The sequence below is a fragment of the Hetaerina americana genome, unplaced genomic scaffold, assembly GCF_022747635.1.
Source record: "Hetaerina americana unplaced genomic scaffold, ioHetAmer1.1.p SCAF_55, whole genome shotgun sequence".
Classification (NCBI taxonomy): domain Eukaryota; kingdom Metazoa; phylum Arthropoda; class Insecta; order Odonata; family Calopterygidae; genus Hetaerina; species Hetaerina americana.
The window spans coordinates 2,220,263-2,239,705 of NW_027287150.1; the positions used below are offsets into that span (position 1 = coordinate 2,220,263).

General features: G+C 37.3%; 1 protein-coding gene across 1 annotated transcript in view; it reads left to right on the plus strand.

Annotated features, from left to right (window-relative positions):
* Positions 1 to 4,895: 4,895 nt before the first annotated feature.
* LOC139694794 (uncharacterized) overlaps positions 4,896 to 19,443 on the plus strand; it is a 54,451-nt gene continuing 39,903 nt past the window's right edge. The window contains exons 1-8 of the mRNA XM_071593317.1: positions 4,896 to 5,029; positions 5,125 to 5,351; positions 7,704 to 7,863; positions 10,122 to 10,231; positions 11,147 to 11,349; positions 13,623 to 13,861; positions 15,888 to 16,034; positions 17,572 to 17,708. Coding sequence (XP_071449418.1) covers positions 5,020 to 5,029; positions 5,125 to 5,351; positions 7,704 to 7,863; positions 10,122 to 10,231; positions 11,147 to 11,349; positions 13,623 to 13,861; positions 15,888 to 16,034; positions 17,572 to 17,708 — 1,233 coding nt within the window. The 5' untranslated portion in view covers positions 4,896 to 5,019. The remainder of the gene's footprint in view (positions 5,030 to 5,124; positions 5,352 to 7,703; positions 7,864 to 10,121; positions 10,232 to 11,146; positions 11,350 to 13,622; positions 13,862 to 15,887; positions 16,035 to 17,571; positions 17,709 to 19,443) is intronic.

The following is a 19,443-nucleotide window of genomic DNA, read 5'->3' on the forward strand; positions in this document are numbered from 1 at the left end:
TTCCCCTTTCATTGCATGCACCACATTGAGTGAACTTCTTCAAAAATACTATCATGAATTGGGATTTTAAGATTGACCAATTAGTAATGATGACAAAGAGTAATCTTTGTCTTACTCCACTAACTTCTTCAGCTCTTCATAAGGGGGATCAGGATGTTGCAGTGGCTAATGTAATGACCTCCCACCCAGAGGGCCCTGGTTTGAATTCTGGAGATGGTAGATTATTTCAATGGATTCCCAATCTCTACTTGAGGTGTTTCTTGGAGAGCACTTAAAGGGAGTATGTCGTCCATCAGATGGGGAATGACCCCTTGGCGCCTTTTCTTAAGAGTAGGCTAATGCTGATGCCAGGTTTCTCTCCACTCTTCCTCCTCTCCCATCCATCCCTAATGGTACACTTGACCTTGGCTGCTGGTCAACTCTCTAATTAATACTACTTGGTTGAATGTCATGGCTGTTGATATGCAGTGATATAAGTATACTCTGGTGTCCCACAAGGCTCTGTGCTGGACCCAATACTCTCCATCATCATGTTAAATGATTTGCGTCTCAATATGAAATCTAAATCAGTTTTATATGCAGATGATACTAGTTTAGTACCAAAATGTAGAAGATGCAGTGGTACTTTCTAGCGATGCCCACAGGCTGGCCAAGGAATGGTTCAATAGTTATTATACAAATTCAGACGCTGAAAAACTCCAACATATTATATGTAGTTTTAAATTAACAATAATTGAAACTGCGAATTAATATTGATACAAAAACTTGACCAGGAGAGCCACTCAGTCAGATCTGTAATAAACTTCCTAAGGCTGTTTATGTGATAAGAAAGCGCAACTTTCTCATTCCAAATGAGTAGCATTTAACATACCTTTCAACATCACTTGAATTATGGTGTCGAGTTTATGGGATATTCATATATTAAATAAATCTTGCTATTAGAAAAGAGCCATTCCTTCTCTGGCTGATACTTAACCATGTGAACCATAACCTTAACCATATCTCCTAAACCAGAACATTTTTTTCTCTAAATTTTACAATACACACTAGGCATCACATATACTTTCGGCAGTCTTTTGCTTACCCCATGCTCATGGCCTAGGTTAGGACCCAGGGCCCACAATCGTCACCAGCGTAATCCATCACGAAATTCCATAAAAAATGACATCTTGTGTACAATTACTTTTGCATTGCGATGGAAAACAACATAACTTAAATTAGCCCATGATTTTTCAGTTATACCAACATGTATATTTTTCTACTTAGTTACTTTGTGCATGGTTACTCGCAAGCCTGTAGTTATTCAATTGATGGTTATTTTATTATAATCTTCATCACATTTAAGAAATTACGTTGTGTTTATAAATTACGATTATATTTCTCTTGTTTACATTTCATATGGTTGTACCATTAAACAAATTGAATACCTACATCATATTAGCGTGTGTTCTTCAGTGAGGCGGCTGCAATGGCATCTGACCCCAGTGGGGCTTGTTTTCATTCATAATCACGTCAGGAAAATCCACCACGGCACTCTCAACTAAAGCGGTGTATTTTTCTCAACGTAAAGGACTTACTTCTCAAGCCCCCCGATTGTATGTTGCATGCCCATCTGATGAGGTAACTTTGCCTTCCTACTTGTCAAATTCTAGCTTGCACATCATTGGATAAATTTTTTACTGCATCCTTAGCTGCAATTGTTTGTCAGCTGATAATATATGTATTTACATTCGTGTAAGTTGAAACCCTCCCCGCACTACAACCTTGACGTGGTGGAAGGGCTTGTGCATTCCGATGACCCCTAGAGCTGTGCTGGCGGGAGTAATAATAATTGCTCCAGGTAGGGTCACCCATGCCAGATAGGTCGAAGGTTAGGAGCCAGACGAAAGGTAGTCCACACAGCGTCTTTTCCTCAGTGAGGCGGCTGCAATGGCGTGTCACGTTAAAAACACTGTTGAGGAAGGCAATGGGAAACCACCTCAATTATCATTCCCAAGATTTACATGATGGACAAAACAGAGATTTTGAGTCCTGGCAACTACGGAACTCGGCCCAATCGGCCGTGTGTCGTGCCCGGCAGCGGGGGAGGCAAGGCTTCCGCGGTCGTCATCCCACGAAACCCTTGCAAGGGAAAAGCAGCAGCAGCAGGACAGAAGACACAGGAGAAGAAGACCACATTAATTAGAATAGGAACGTGGAATGTTAGGACAATGATGAGGACAGGGAAATTGGAGAATGTTAAGCGAGAGATGGAAAGGGGAAGTATAGATATTTTAGGTCTATGCGAGGTGAGATGGAAAGATAGCGGGGATTAATTGAGTGATAATTATAGAATAATATACAGCGGCGGGGACAAGAGCCAACGAGGGGTTGCCATTAGAATTAAATGAAGAGGTAGGAAGAAGCGTAGTCAACATAGAGCAGGTAAAGGATAGAATACTGCTAGTAGAGGTAAAAGCAAAACCGACGAACTTGGTTATTATTCAGGTATACATGCCACCGAGCAACCATAAGGAAGAAGAGGTCGAAAGGATATATGATCAGTTAGAGGACATAAACGCGTGTGTTCCTGCAGGGAAACATTTGATGAAGCAGGTGACTCAGAAAGGTATCAGCTAGATTATGTCCTGGTTAAACACAGGTTTAGGAACAGTGTGATAAATTCGCACAGTCCGTTTCAAAAAGATAAGGCAGGGGCGGCGAGTTAGAAAATGGAATGTAGGAGCATTAAATGGTTTGAAAAGGAAGGAGTACAAAGAGCTAAGTACTATCGAAGAAAAATGGGAAAGTATCAAGAAATGGTTGTCTAAAGCCGCAAAAGACACTATCGGAACCGTTAACCCCTAAAAGGACTAAGAAACCATGGATCACTGATGAGATGATTACAAAGATGGATGAGCGGCAAAAAGGGAAGAATGTAAATACAGAATTAGGCAAAATGAAGTACAAAGAATTAAACAATAAATTGAGGCGGGCGACAAATAAAGCAAAAGAAGCATGGTGGAAGACGCAGTGCGAGGATATGGAAAGTCTGGAGAGGAAAGGTGAAATCGGTGCGCTGTACAGCAAAGTTAAATCTTTATCAGGAAGTAAGAAAGGTAGATCAACGATAGCCGTTAGAGATAAGGTGGGTAAGGTAATAGTTGACGCAGGAAAGATCCAAGAGAGATGGAAGGAATATATAGAACAACTGTATAGTAAAGAGCTTAGACCAACAAAGTTAAAAATAGAAAAGGAACATGAAGTAGAGGAAGATAGCTTAGGTCCAGGCATACTAGACAATGAGATAGAAAGGACATTAAGGGAGATGAAACTAAATAAGGCCGAGGGAGTGGTTAACATTCCCGCGGAACTTTTAAAATGCTTAGGAAGGAGGGAGTGGGAGGAAGAGGCTATATGGGTGGATCCGTAGTATTTATGAGGAAGGAATCTGGCCGGAAGACTTAGTGAGATCAGTTTTAGTTCCTATTCCGAAAAAGGTGAAGGCCACGTCATGTGAGGACTACAGGACGATAAGTTTGATATCCCACGCAGCTAAAGTTGTTCTCAGGATCATTAACAAAAGGATAGAGAGTAGGGCAAATGATTACTTAGGGGATGATCAGTTTGGGTTTAGGAAGGGCAGAGGTACGCGTGATGCTATTGCAGTAATGAGATTATTAATCGAGAGGAATATAGAACACAACCAGGAGGTATTTGGCTGTTTCGTAGATTTGGAAAAAGCGTTTGATTAGGGATAACTAATGAGTATATTGAAGAAAATAGGAATAGATTGGAGGGAAAGGAGGCTACTCCGCAACCTGTACATGTCTCAGACTGCTCAGGTGCGAGTGAGGAACGGGGAGTCCGGTTGGGCAGTGTTAGGAAGAGGTGTAAGTCAGGGTTTCCCATTATCACCGTTGCTGTTCAACCTGTATGCAGAGGAAATGATTAAAGAGGCATGGGAAGAACTGGAGGTAGGAATTAAGTGGGCGGGGAATTCATAAAATCAGTTAGGTTTGCTGATAACCAAGCTTTAGTTTGTCAGTCAGCCAAGGGTTTGCAAGCATTGCTGAGTGAATTGGAAATTCAGTGCGACAGGTATGGGATGAGAATCAATATGAATAAAACAAAGGCTATGCGATTTTCTAGAAAGAAAAATGCTAAGCTTAACATTAAAATAGGAGGCCAAAAACTAGAGCAGGTAGAACAGTTTACGTATCTCGGTAGTGTTTTGGACCAACACGGTCAAAGTAGAAGGGACGTAAGGAGAAGAATTGCGCTTGGCAAAGAGGCTTTCACAAGGAGGAGGGAGTTGATGACGGGGACGTTGAGTAAGGATGTTAAGAAAAGACTCGTAAAAACTTTGACATGGAGCGTAGCTATGTACGGCGCGGAAACGTGGTCATTGAAGCAGGAGGATAGACGTAGACTGGAGGCTTTTGAAATGTGGGTGTGGATAAGAATGGAGAAGGTGAAATGGACAGAGGAGAAAACAAGCGAGGAAGTACTTGGTATGGTGGGCGAAGAGAGGGGTTTGTTGGGAGCAATCCTATGGAGGCAGGAAAAGTGGTTGAAGGGGGTATTGACCGGCGGTGGGATGTTGAAGAATGTAATTGAGGGGAGAATGCTAGGCAAACGAGGAAAGGGAAGGAACAGGATAGGTATGCTGGACGGGATGGAGGGAGGAAGAAAGTACTCGGAGCTGAAGAGGGACCTGATGTAAAGTAGGATGTTGTGTTTTGCTAGGGGTCACAAATCATTTAATTGGTAATTGTGTCCATCCAAAAACCCGCCTTCACCGGTAGATTACCTAATAAAAATATCATATTATTCAATGAGCTGCTCAATTCCTGATGAACAATTCATTTGAGTTTAATAAAAGAACGGTTCTCACAGGTTTCGTTCGTCGTTTGTTAAGGTGGTTTGTTGATATTAGGAGTAGTTACACGGAATTATGAAAGTTACCATTAACGAATGGCCCAAGCCAATCTGAACAATAAAAGGATTTGAAGCTCTTCACCCATTGACGGCCGTAAAATGTCACAAGGTAATTCAATGACAATTGGGAAAAATAAATTCATATCGATTGCCTATCATTGGCTTTTTTTGAGTTTACATTCTTTTTGGGCCTTTACTTTATAGCAATTGTGCTTGAACTTACCGAAGAGGATAACAGAAATGAAGTGAGGTGTGATAAATGCCATTCACCATACGCAATTGATCCAGCAAAAAGAAAAAAGACTTCGGGAGACAGCTTACCGAAACCCAGGTTTAGGAAACGGTTGGATGTAGAAACTAATAAAGTTCTTATTCTGTGCAATAAATGTGGACTTAAAATGAGCAGATTAAAGAAAAGACCACCGAAAAAGGTTTGATATAGAAATCTCACGGACGTTATTAACTGGTATTTCCTCTTTTTCAATGGCATCTGAATGGGTTTAGTTATAATTCGTTTCTCCCCTGGTCTGGGCTACAATTTGTTCTAATAATCCCATTTCGATCGTACTAGGTCGCAAGAGTACGGACATTTTGTAGGGTGACTGTCTCTTAAAAAAATGTTTTAGTTTAACAACCCATTAGCACTTGGAATATTGCATTTGCGATGTCCTCTAAATGATATCGCAATTGGTGTAAAAATCTGGAATATTTTGCCATTAAAAATTTAGCTTCTGCATTTAAAAGCTAGGCCACTATCCACCGCACCAATATATTACTTGCACCTTATCATGAAGACTATTAACATATCACTGCAATAACATTAATTACTGGTGTTATATAATGACTAATGGAAGGAAAACTAATAATTTTCTTTATTCACAGTTGATTTGTTGTCTAGGCCATGGTTGAAACTTGATGGGTCTAATTGAATTCTTGAGGGAAACTTTGAATTTGAAAATAATTTACGTATATATGCATCATATATTGAAACAAATTATTTCATTTTTCTACTCTTTTGCATTTTAATTAGTAAAACTTAAGTTGTTGTGTTTGTATCCATGATATCTAACATTTTTGCCAAGTACCCATATCCCATGAATAAATTCCAATGAGCAACCCCTTGTCTTACCGAAATCTTAATTTAATGCAGCTTAGTTTCTTGGTTATACGCCTAAATCTACCGATGCAATTTTATCTAGACTGAGATTCTCTGATCACAACAAGACTACTGGTTCAGAATACATACAACTTGCGCCGATAAAAAAAACGTGGAATCTAATTAGTATGCTCTGGAAATTTATTTATTGTGTCATCAAATATTGATATTTAACCTGATCTAGTTAAAACTAGCCTTATAGTGTTATTGCATGGAAGTAGTGGCAAATGCAGCAATGGATTACAGACCATTAACTATGCATTATTAAATGATTAACATAATTGAAAGCCTAATCAGTGATGAATAATTCTAAAAAAAATAGCAATATTCTATGAGATGAGCCACATTATGTCAAGTGAGGAATGTCAACTTTAAATAATTATTACTCTTTTTAACATTTCACATCCTCAGCTCCTGACAATGTATGCAGGTTGATGCTGTTAATTTAGATTTAAACTAAGATCACTGACTCAGTGATTCATTCTGTTCCATTGTTTAAGCCAGATGCATTGGATATACTTGGATCAATACTTAAATGGTTGGGAATTTACTGAACAAATAGAAAAGTTATGGAACGAAAATGGGTTGCTGTAATTAAAAAAAACGGTGTGAAATTAAATACATTATATAGCGCTGATTTGGAGGTAAAGTGTTTTATATCATGTATTACTTCCAAAGTCATTTCCTTGCTTTGAGTGAGAAATTAGAGAATTTTCGGTGCCATGACAGCAACACGAAGACCTATGGCCTTGAAGATTATTTTTTTGTCAAATGACTGCACATATTGTATATCATAATTTAGAATCATAAGAGACTGCAACCAATTACCCCATAGATATCTTTTCTCTACCAATCAACAATTTCAAGAATGCTGAAAGGCATACATCACTGCATTGATTTTATTGTATATCCAGGGGATTTTTTTGTGACTGATATTTTTTTCATGTTATTGTGTGGACTTTTTCTTTTATGGCTAAAATTTTAATGATTGAATTGGACAATAATATTATTGATCCAAATATTTAACAAGAATTAACAAATGTAGGATAGGTTATAGGAATACATGGCATAATAAAGGAAGAACATAGAATGTATATAAAGAATTTCAAAGTCCAAAAGACTCTTCCAGAAAGTCCTGTATCTTATAGTAGCCCTTCTCTAACAGAAAATGTTTAATTTTCTTTCTAAATAATTCCCTGGGAGGGAAATATTTTATGCTGTATGGCAAATGGTTGTATAATTTAATTGCCATGTGGAATAGTCTCTAATTGTGTATCGGCATTGAGTGACAAAACATGTGCTCATCCAATCATTGTCAAGTGTCAATAGTTATAGTTTTTTGATATTGATGTGCTATTTTCATTTATAAAAATTCTAAATGTGTCACCGCATTTACATTTTAACTAAATCGTGATTATTATCATTATAAGAATACCAATCTGCTCTTATTCAAGGTGATTGTCTTATTCCATCTATGCCATTAAATCTGGACCTTGGTGGTTACCAGAAACATGACATATCATTGTAGGAATTAAAAATTATGTAATTAAAAATGTAGTGTGAGAATGAAACATGTCATTTGCATCCCTTTGAGCACTCTCTCTAATTTGCTTTCATTATCCTGTAGCCATTGCCCAGTGATGAAGAAAAAAATTGTTACCTTGAGGAGGCAAAGATGTTTGCTGAATCTTTGGCTGAAACACTGCAAGATCCTGATGCCAAGACCCTGTTTTGCCCTAATGTGAAGTCTAATCCATGTGGTTGTTTGCAGAGGTACATTAAAGGAGGTAAACTACCAAGAAAGTTATTATCTCACTTTCCAGTGTTTCACTGAAGTAAAAATGATAATGTATCTTTCCACTTAATTTTTCTTTGGTAAAACTAAAACAGTGAACCTACTACAGTGAGTGCTAGTTCTCAAACCATTTTAGATAATGTATTGACTATAATATTGAATTGAATATACTCGACCTTAAATGTGTGCAAACAAATATCATTTATGCCCAACCATCAGATCACCACCCACTTTCTACAATTGCCACATCCAAAAAATACTACAAAAGATTGTGGATGTGGACACAGCAATTGCGCCAAGGTTCTTTTCAGGGAATTCAATAAGTCACACTCTGATCAGAATATGATCACCTTTTGTGGCCTATTGAATTCCCATGAGTGGTCCAATCTGTTTTCCTTGAAGTCCTTTCACAAAAGCTTTGAATATTGCTATTCCACCTGTGTATATTACTTTGGTGTCTGTGTACATTACTTTGGTATCTCCTTGTCCTGGGACATGCGAAAAACAAAAGCTAAGCTGTTAAATGCATAAGTCAGTAGGTCTCTTCTCTGATGAAATTTGTTGACTTTCAAAGAAAATGAAAGATGTCGCAGTGTATTACAAAAGTAAATCAAATCCAGCCGATCTTCAGGAATATTCAGTATTCAAGAAAAGTTATCGCCAAACATTACAGTGTGCTAAAAAATCTTTCAACAGCCATTGACTTACCAATGCAGACAATAAATCTGAAGAGATCTGGAAAATTATTTACGAATCCAAGGGTATGCATAATTTGCAACAAGATCTTCAACTGCATGACTCTGCTGAAAATTCTTTTCCAGATTACTCTGAAATTTCTAGGCAAGTTTTCACTTTTGGTTTGATTTTTGAATTAAGTATCTACAGCTATTGTTGTTTTAAGATTTGGGAATTCACTAAGCACTGGGAGGCAGTGAAATATTTCCCTATGGCTGTTTGAAATAGTACATGTTTTGGAATCAAAATGCAGTGACCATTAATTTTGCAAGGTTTTGTAATCTGAATTCTTCACCCTTTCACCCAACTACGAGGGTCATCCGGAAAGTAGTACCCGTTCGTGAAATAAATACACAAAAGTAAATATTAACAAACATAAAAAAATTTATTTGAAAGAGGATACTTTAAACTACTTCTCAACATAATCTCCAAGCAAATTAAGGCATTTGTCATAACGTGTGACAAGTTTCTGTATTCCTGCTGCATAGTCCTTCGCCGCCAGCTCATTGAGATACGCGAGGGACCCATCTTGCACAAATTTTTGCATAATGCAGATGGTGTTTAACAATTTCATGAACAATTGTTCGAGAAACATTGGGAAAATGCTCACAGATGTCATCAATTGTGACGCGCCGATCGTTCCTCACGAATTCGTCAACTGAGCTCACCAGTTGGTCTGTAATGACAGACGGTCTCCCCGAACGCTCATCGTCGTGTGTGTTCCCCCTCCCCATGTTGAAGTTGCGACACCACCGCCGAACAGACGACTCGTCCATTACATTGTCTCCATACACCTCCTTTAATTGGCGATGAATATCACATGGGCGAACGTTTCTTGCATTGAGGAATTTAATCACTGCCCTCACTTCACAACTGGCGGCGTTCTCAATTTTTTTAAACATTGTAAACAATCACAGAAACAACACAGGCAATGCTAGCGTCACGCAACTTGGCTCAGAGAAGGCAGACAAGCCACTGAAGCTATCTGACCTCGTCCAGCGGCTACTCGCGTCGTCAGCACTTCATGCGGCACGAACGGGTACTACTTTCCGGATGACCCTCGTAGTAAAGTCTTCATTCAACCCTGACCACATGACCTCACGTATACACCCTTGAATTTTGAAATAAACATTCTTGTACCCTACTGAACACTCATATGATGTCGAAGTAACAAAAGGCGGGGGATATTATCCAAACTAACCACCATATTTGTAGTCTTTCATACCTATACTCCCATTTTTATCCACTCCCAATTCCCAAACCAATGTCCCACAACATTGGTTCGGGAATTGGAGTGGAAATTTGGAAATCATCCCTCTCTTATTCATCGTTTTCCTTCCTCCTTTGCCCCTCTCTCATTTTCACATTGTTTAGGCACAAGCTTTCAAGGCAAGGCTACAGGGGGGCAAGACAAAGGTGTAATATTATACCTAAAACCTGTATAGAATGCAGAAAAAAAAACCTTTTTGGACCAGGTAAACAATTTCTAACTTCAACATTCGAAATGTATTTTAGGTGAAGAAGATTTTGCCAAAATACCCGAGCGGGCATTCTTCTTGATGAGTTTGCTGAAAAACGCCAAAGATTTGAGCACTGAAAAAATGCACACGGCCAGTTCAAGTGGAGTAAGTTGGACATCTGTTTTTTAGACATAGGTGCCTGCATTGTGTGCATAAAATTTTCAAATGCATTGGGAAGAGGCTGATGTTATAAATAGAGTGCATTATGTACAGATTTGAGCATTTTAATTTGACTAGCTTGGCTATATTAATGAGACTTCCTGTTGTTTAACAGTTCCATCTAGTAGTTTTTGAATGGCACCCTGATATAACAAGTATCAGTAAATAAAATTGAAATAGGCAGGTTGTCAGTGGCCATTAATCATAAAGTGGGAAGAGACATGGAGTTCAAGGAGAGAAGGAATGGTAGAGATTGGAGAGGGGAATGGTGACTTATTGACTTCACTGAGAAATCACTGATAAAGGGCATCTGCAGAACTAGCAAGATGTTATTGGTGCACTCACTTACTTTGGCCTTGCACAGTGTAAATATCAGCGAAAGTGCTGACAGCATGCAGCTGGTGTCCTGCCAGCACCAATTGTTCCTTGTTTCCCCATCTGGCGATTGAGCCCCATTAGATCTGTTCCCCTCTTTGATTCATACTTACTGCTCTCCAAATCGCAATTAATGGCCTTTGAAAACATGCCTATTTACCTCATTCCCATTTAGGAATAAATTTAAGTCCCATTTATAAATATGCAATAGCTAATAATGACCACTTCAGGTCTGTTGGTGTAAATTGGCATGAATTGATTGGTTTTCCACGTGGTTTTCTTCTGTTTGTTAGAAGTGTAATTAAGTTTGATATTATTTCCTAATAAGGTGAATACTTTTCCTATTTATGTCTCATATATCGGTTGTGATTCACCATGCATGCAATTTTCAGCCTGCTTTAGTTCTTGCTACTACTCTTTTGTGGTGTTTCAAAACAATTTCCAATGTGAAGTTGTACAGCTAATCTTGATTTTCTTACTTTCAAGGTCAGCGGAAACTCATCTGTAAAAAGTGATGCAATATTGTGCCGAGGTATTGGGAACAGGCACTCCAAAATGTTTGAAGAATTTGTCCTTTCTAACCGAAAGTTTTTACGAGAGCAGCTCAAACTTTGTGAAAGAGCAAGTCAGAAAGTCCTGCTGTATTCAAACAACTTTCTTCATAAGGAATTGAAAAGCATGAAAAATCAGTAAGAAATTCTCTCTCTCATGTTTACTATTTCCTGGTTAAATTATAGATTTAAGTTTCATTTAAATGTTGACAATAGCAAGCCTGCTCCAAGAACTGTTGTAAATTTAGTCAAGGAAAATCCTAATATATTCATTTGTCATTCCAATCTAGAATTATAAGAGAGACATTTTGCAGTGACTCTGAATAAGAAGAGTACTTATATCCTACACCACATACATTTGTCACTGTTGCAACAAAAGTCCACTGTCATGCTGTAAATGTGGTGTTTTCTGCGGCCAAGAGAATAGATTTTTGGGCTCAAGTTGAATTGCTGAAAAAATCTTAATTAGGATTTGAACCCCAGACCTTTTACTTGCCATGAAATAATTACAAAGACTGTTGCAATGTCCGGAACTTTGTTTAACGTGATAATTTTTATAAAATGTATCAGAACTAGATATCATGCCACAGCTATTGTGTTATTGCCAGTGGATAGGGAGATGGACGAGGGTAATTTTCAGATTCAGTTTTGATAGGCAAATGGTAATGCTATGACAGGCCAGAAATTAGGTGGATTGCATTCATTGGATTCATTCAATTTGATATTTAAATAAAATGAATTAATATCAGGTAAAAGCTATTCGTGGTGTGCAGAACTTAAAATGATAAGATATTTAGAAGCTAAAAAGTTTTGTTTTTGACTCATGGATCAATTCAAAATCTGCATCTAATTAGTACACTATGTTTAGTAATAATATTGTGCAATGAATTAATTGAATATTGCTTGATTGATGCTCATGGATCATATTCAATATTTTTGGGTTCTCACTGTTTGGGATAAAGTCATCATCCAACCAGATAAGTTATTCATATCGAAGTATAGAAATTTGCTGCAGGAAATGGGTTTTAGCCCTTTGAATCTGCAATCAATGCTTTGATATTTGAAATCCTGGGTAGCCTGTAAGTTCTCTCAAGGGTGAGTGAAAAGTCCATTGTTCTTGGTCATGTTAAATATATTTCAATGGAATTAAATATTGAATTCACATACCCTATGATGCACTATAAAGTTTTTGAACTGTAGATAAGCCATAAAATAAGCTAATAATATGAGGTGGTATTGTAAATTTTTAATTATTAGCAAAAAATAATCTAGATAGAAACTTATTTTTGATTGGCTTTTGGAATAGCATTTAATGTTTACACATGCACGTACGAGGGTATGGTAAAAATTTCTCGGCCTGACAGTGAAAGACTGCGATTTATAGTTAGAAAATTATTTTATTTTTGTACATAATGTACTCTCTTGACTTCAACGCACTTGGTCCAGCATTTATCCAACTTCAGTTGTCATCTCAAAAACACTGGCCATGATCTTTCGGGTCGATGCAATCGACTTCACTTTCTTTGGAGCTGAACCACTGGCTTCCACCCACTGCTTCGACTGCTGTTTTGTCTCTGGCGTGTAGTGGTGGACCCATGTCTCATCCATGCTGATAAATCACCGCACAAAATCGGTCGGTTCCCTCTTGAAACAGCCCAAACATTGCTACAAAAATTGTTTGCACATTTGCTTTTGATCTGCATTCAGCAAATGCGGCACCCACCTTGCGCAGAGCTTTCGAATACTTAATTCTTTGTGCAAGATGTTCCACGCCCTTTCATCCGATATCCCCACACGGCCTTTTAGCGATCTCACTCACCTTCACTTGCCTATTGTCCAACACAATATTGTGCGCCCTTTCGATAGTTTCCAGTGTGGTTTCAGTTTTTGGCCATCCTTCACTTGGGTCATCTTTGAGGGATGTGCAACCAAGTTTAAATTCAGCTGCCCACTTTTTAACGGTTGACATTGAAGGAGCATGGTCCTCGTACACTTTTTTCAACTTAGGATGGATTTCCTTGGGGGTTTATCCATCCAAAACGAAGAATTTTATGACTGCATGAAATTCAAGTATTTCCATTTTAACAAAAAACACAAAAGATGTCTACTGCAACGATATGTGTAAACAAACTACTTGAGATAATAAGTTGAAACTTGTCCAATGAACTGAAGCGCCTAGTCAGGAATCATAAATTTTTGCTGATTGGAACGCCATCTCTGTGTCAGGCCAAGAACTTTTCCCCATACCCTCGTAATAGAGGAAAAAAAATATGGTATCCAGTTACTTAATAATTAAATAAAATGTTTTTCTTATTACTGGTTTATCATAGTTAAGAATGAAGTTCATCCGTTTTTCTGCTCATATTTTGAATTGTTTTATATTTGAATTTTTTTATCTATTGGCTTCACAGGCGTGTGGAACGTAAGAGTAGTAAATATGCCAAAATGAAGCCCATAGCAGAGCTAGCATCCATCAGTTGTTGTAAAGATCAATGTGGGCAGCAGGCGATTACTCAACCAGATATGCTTGAAACATGGCGGCTTAGTGCCCAAGAAGGTCAGCGGGAGGCCAGGCGCGTCATTGCTGAGATGTTGACTCCATCTTCAGGTTCCAAGTCTAACTGCTACAGATTCATTTCTTCTGTCACAGGTAGATTAGATTATGATTCAAGGAATTGTGTTTGAAAATGTTGAGTGATTGTCATGTCTGGCACTTTGAAAGGGCATATTATTTCTTCTTTTATGTATTAAGATGATCAGCATATTAGAATTTTGATGCTGTAGTCGTTTTAATCATGATAATGTTTTTGATAGTGTGTAATCTTTTTATGTGCCATGGAAATTAAAAGTAGTGGTGTATTGTAATGTTAAATGGAGATAGAAGTTGGTCAAGTTCACTTGCGGGACTGTTTCAAGTATTCCAGCGAAGGAATGCTGATTCGAATCTCTTTTGGGCCATAGAATTATATTTTCTTGGTAAAGATTTATGTGAATTGAGTTATTGCTTCTGCTAAGCTATTTGAACTACTAAAACTTAACTATTACCGTTGTAAATCATTCCTTGTGACAAATATGGAATAGTGTTGTCATTGCATAACTACATTCACACAAAAGTCAGTCATATTAGGCAAATTTCATCTGTTGAATAAAAAATTAATGAATGAGTCATATATTTAATTTTTTTTAGGAATTGATTTAATATAATATTCTTACTATTATTCATTCCTTGATAATCTGTGTGCTCAATAATTGGCTTGTTTGTGATGCGTAATAAGTATGCAAAATCATTCATCACGTGTTATTTTAAATTTTTGTGGAAATGTTTAATAATATGCACTTTCTTTGAGCAGTTTTGTGAGGTTTCTAGGTTTCATCATCTCTCTGCCATTAATTTTTGCAAATGAATAGTAAATGAATGGTAAAAAAAAACTTTTGAGTAGAGGTCCGTGAAAGGGAAGTAGCAAAGTTTGACATTTTGGTTCTGTACTCAGTACTTGCTTACCAGTATGAGCTCCAGAGCTGACTCTCTTTGACCTTGCACAAGAAACACCTTTCTTTGGGTGATCTAGAATTTCAAGTCTCATTGGGAATACGATAAACGCACTTGATATGTGCAGTAATCCAAGCATTGCCTTCCAACATGATAGCATATTACTCAGTGGCATAGCCTTGAGCATAAGTGGACCAAATGAAGCTGCTGTTTCCTGTTCCAATGGAGTTTGTCTAGAATGGACGAGGGGAGAGGCTGAGGGCTAAAACAAACAAAGATTAAACAAGAGGTTGTGCTGCTAGGTGCCGCAGTGTCTGTGACCAAATCCGCCGAGATTGAATGAAAGGGCCATTTGTCTTTGAAAATCAAACCTGGAGCTGTGTGATTCATGACCTTTTTTTACTGCACATGCTCTGCTCATTCGCTCTGCTGCAATAAACCTTTAACATACTGTATTATTTTGCATGCATTCATTTTAGGGACTATAGTTACCTTTCCCAGTATAATATAGGTTGGCAACAGGATGGACTCATTCTGTGAGTGCATCATGTAAACATTATCAACCTTCGTAATCACCCTAGGAGGCTCATGTTATAGAAACAGTCAGAAAACTAATTCATTTTTGAAATATTGGGATAATAATCGAGGAAAACATGATGCATATCTAACGGAAGAAGGGTCATAAAGAGTGAAAATCAATGCCCAATGGCCTTGAACAGGAACTAAGATGAATACCCTCCACATGGGTGTAATCCTTGACCCTGAATGCATCATAGAAGGGATCATAAGAATGATTCATACTGCAGTGTGCCTTCTGAGAAGGCCTGACGTAACAGATGGAGTTTAACTTGTGTTAGACACATTTGGAAAATTTTCATGACAAAACTATGCTATTTTCATGATTTTATAGTAAATGCAATAAAATGAAAGAAATCCTAATTCAACTTTGAATCAGTATTCCAAGCTACTTTTTCTACCAGTAGTGTTTTTAGATAAACATCATGGGAAGTGCTTTAAAATAAGCACAAAATGTTTTTCTTTGTATATGTATGTGTACATAAAATAAGTATAAATCTTTAATTGTTCATACAGTTGATGAAAATTTTATTTTGGCGGACAAATTTGGCATCATCTTATTCATTGGACGTTCAGTCTTTCATTCTAATTTGATGTTTGTTTTAAATAGGATGTTCATTTACTACAATATGCTCTGTCAACAACCATTTGAAGAAAACGAGCGGATCAATGGATCCTCCAGAGCATGGCTTGAAGAAGTGGTGGCGGGAAAATCCCAAGAAGATTAGAAGAAAGGAGGGACCTTCAACAAAAAAATGTGAGCTTTATATGTTGGAAAATAAAACTAAAAGCTTTGATTCAACCGTTTTGCAATTTTATGATTCAGAGGAAAAGACTTTTGCAGCTCAAGTTGGTGCCCATATGATTTGGCTGTACCTGTTTCTTTCTCTATTACGTAATACTACATTCATTTGGGAAAATCTGCTCTTGAGCGTCAGTGAAAGTAATCACTATTCTCAATGTACAATCAGTGTTTTTTCCACTTGAAAGGAGTTGAATTATGTTCAAGCCCAAGAAAATCATTCCTGAAAAACAGACTTATTCGTAATGATGGTGGTTCCAAACTTGATCGCATGTTGACATTTACGGAGCCCATAGTATTTATTCAATCCAGAGATAGAATGATGCCTGGAGTTGTATTCTGTAGCTCCTGTCAACAGCAATGAGCAACCAGAGATATCACTCAATCCATCACAACCCCACCAATTCTACAACACTAAAAAAGTGAAGTTCTTCACTGCAAACAGGAAATCACACATCTATCTTATTAACCTGTCCACTTCTGCAGCGGGCCCCAGTGTCTTGTTAGTAAATATTTCTCCCCTGCTGTGGCCGTTGAGAGTTTTTTCTCCTCATATGTTGAGTAATCTCTAATACTGCATTGGAATGTTACTCCCATGCCTGATATGAGCTCTGAGTTGACACATTACCTTTGGTTTTTCTTATTTTCCAGTTTAATTTGTATAATTTTTAAAAGTTTTGTGGCAAATACTAATGCATTTAAGCATGCCTCTAAGCATTGGTGTCCACTGAATACTTCTTTACGTAAGGGTCTCTTGGTTGGTTGTTGCCACTGCTCTTGTACATTCCTTAGTTGTTCTCCGCGATCTCTCTGGGTGATCGCACTGATCTAATTCGTGGATTTATGTAATTTTATAAGGAAATACACAATTTGTTGAAAATATTATCTTCGGAGTAGCTGTTGTTGGGATACATTTTTGACAGCTTTCTAATAATCAAAAATGCAAATAGAAAAAGGGATTGAAAAATTAATACAAAGTAAGGTATCTATCCTAAATATAATATAAGCTGAAGCTCAATGAAGGAAGTATGCCTTCAATGCCAATGAAAACAATTATAATTGAAATATTTCTCTTACCTAAACAAATAATCAAGGCCTGTGTAATGATATAGGAGGCTAACAAAGAGTCTGTTCTTCCCTGTTGTACATCTAGAGAATGATTTTAAATTTTTAGAGAGGGAGAATGTTTACTAAGAATAAAGCTTGCAACTTTTCGACTAAGAAATATGGGTTTTGATGTCAATCACCCTCATTCCCCTGTGATTTAGATCCTTTGGATAGTTGTGGGGAAAATTCATATTGAGTAAGGTATGGAACAGTAGATCTATAATCTAGAGTCATGAGACTCATTGTGGATTGAAAAATATTTTGTTTTGGTGGTATTGTTTTAATTTCTCTCTACTATAAGGAGACCAGACACCCATTAATAAATGTCAAGACTGATTTTTGTGAACTGATTTTCATATGGCAAATTGATTGATTGATCTTTCAGCTATGAAAACTGGGGACGATGAGGATGTCTTAGAACTGGAAGCAGCAGTTGTTGATTCTGACCTAATGACCCCGAGATCCAGCCTGCCTCCTCCTCCATATGAAACAGTGCTCTGCTCCAAGGAATCTGTGCTACAGGTCTGGTGGCAATGTACAACTAATTCAGGATTGCACATACAAGGGAATTACAGTTGCAAATAATTTACCCCAAGAGGTCTGGAGTGAATTCCCGGCTGTCAGGGCCCCTGACCAGCCTGCTTCAATGACTATGTTTCCAGATTGGTTCAAATCAAATTTTTGACGAGCCTTTTCTTAAGCGTCCTTACTCAATGTCCCTGTCATTTACTCCTTCTTGTGAAAGGTACTTTGCTCCATGCAACTCTTCATCTTGCGTCCATACTACTTTGACCTTTTTGGTCTAGAACACTTCCAATATTGGGAAACTGTTCTATCTACTATAGTTTATTAAATCCTATTTTAATGTTTAACTTTGATGTTCTTTTACTCCATAACTGCATGACATTTTTTATTTAAATTTATTCTGAATCCACACCTCTATCACGCCATATTTTCAATGATTTTACTTTTCATTTATATATCGTAATTTTTATTCTCTAATGGGTCTTCGTATAGGTTTTCCCTGGGGAAATTTTTAAAGCTATGCACTATGTACAATTAATTGCACGAAATAATCCCAAATAATACATCCGAACAGAAGTTTGGAAACATGAAGGAAAAAACACGAACTGAAGTATCAGGTGTGCTATCATTCCTGGAATGAATGCCCTTCTCCTCATCACTCATTATTCGAAAAGTCACTCCTTCTTGCCAGTGTTTTCCTGGCCATATATGTTTGCTCGTGAAGTGAAATACTCACTGTTGGAGTTTTTATTTAGCTCCAATGTAGCTAAAAGAGAAATTAGCCCAGAAATCAGGAGGTCAAATTTCTTTTTCTGCAGATTTTTTGTATCTAATCAAGAGAATGAAATGTTTTGGGATTTGATTTAAACTCCTCCGAAAGTACCATGATGACTTGAGGGATGTCATTCTTTTGATCATTAAGTAGCCCATAGGCCACATTTAAGTTCATATGAGTGCACATATTTTAATCACACTCCCAACGAGGTTATGCAAGTGTCATTAATTTGCTTGGGCTTTCAATGTAGAATTTATCAGCAAGACTAGCAGAGAGTTTTAAATAGATGTTGCTCAAGAAATTAATGGATTAAACGTCTTTTAAATTTCTTTTTTCACAAAACATCTTCCAATAGTCAAAGCAATTTTTAATAATATGATTTACCAAACTATGTTACTTTGTCCTTAATTGATATGAGGGAAAGTGTTATTTCATTGATAGAATATCAAATTCCGGATTTCATTAGAATTGAATACATTCCTTAAGATTTCCTGAGCATGTTTTGACCATTTTCTGAATTGTGTGTATGAGATAAAATTTTTGTCAGCAGGATAATTGAAAAAATGTTTATCTGGATAGCATGAAATGATATATTCAACATTTTTATTAAGACTCTTGTCAGTAAAATCACAGTGTAAACATAGCAGAATGTTCATAAAAGACAATTAATTTTGGTTCAATAGAAAATAAAATTTCTGCATCTCATTTAGGTTTCACATTAGTGATGAATCTTGATGGTGTTGGCAATTTTTTTGCAATTTCATGGCTCATTCAAGGAATGTGCCATGTTTATTGTAATTATAGAATACAATACAAGTTTTATACATACATATTGAGGGTTCCTGCATATGCTTACCCCTCCTACGTCTACGGCTACATTTATTATACAGTTTTATGCAACAATTTCAGAGTGTCAAAATCATTTGTCTTGACCGGGATTCGAACCAAGAGCCCTTG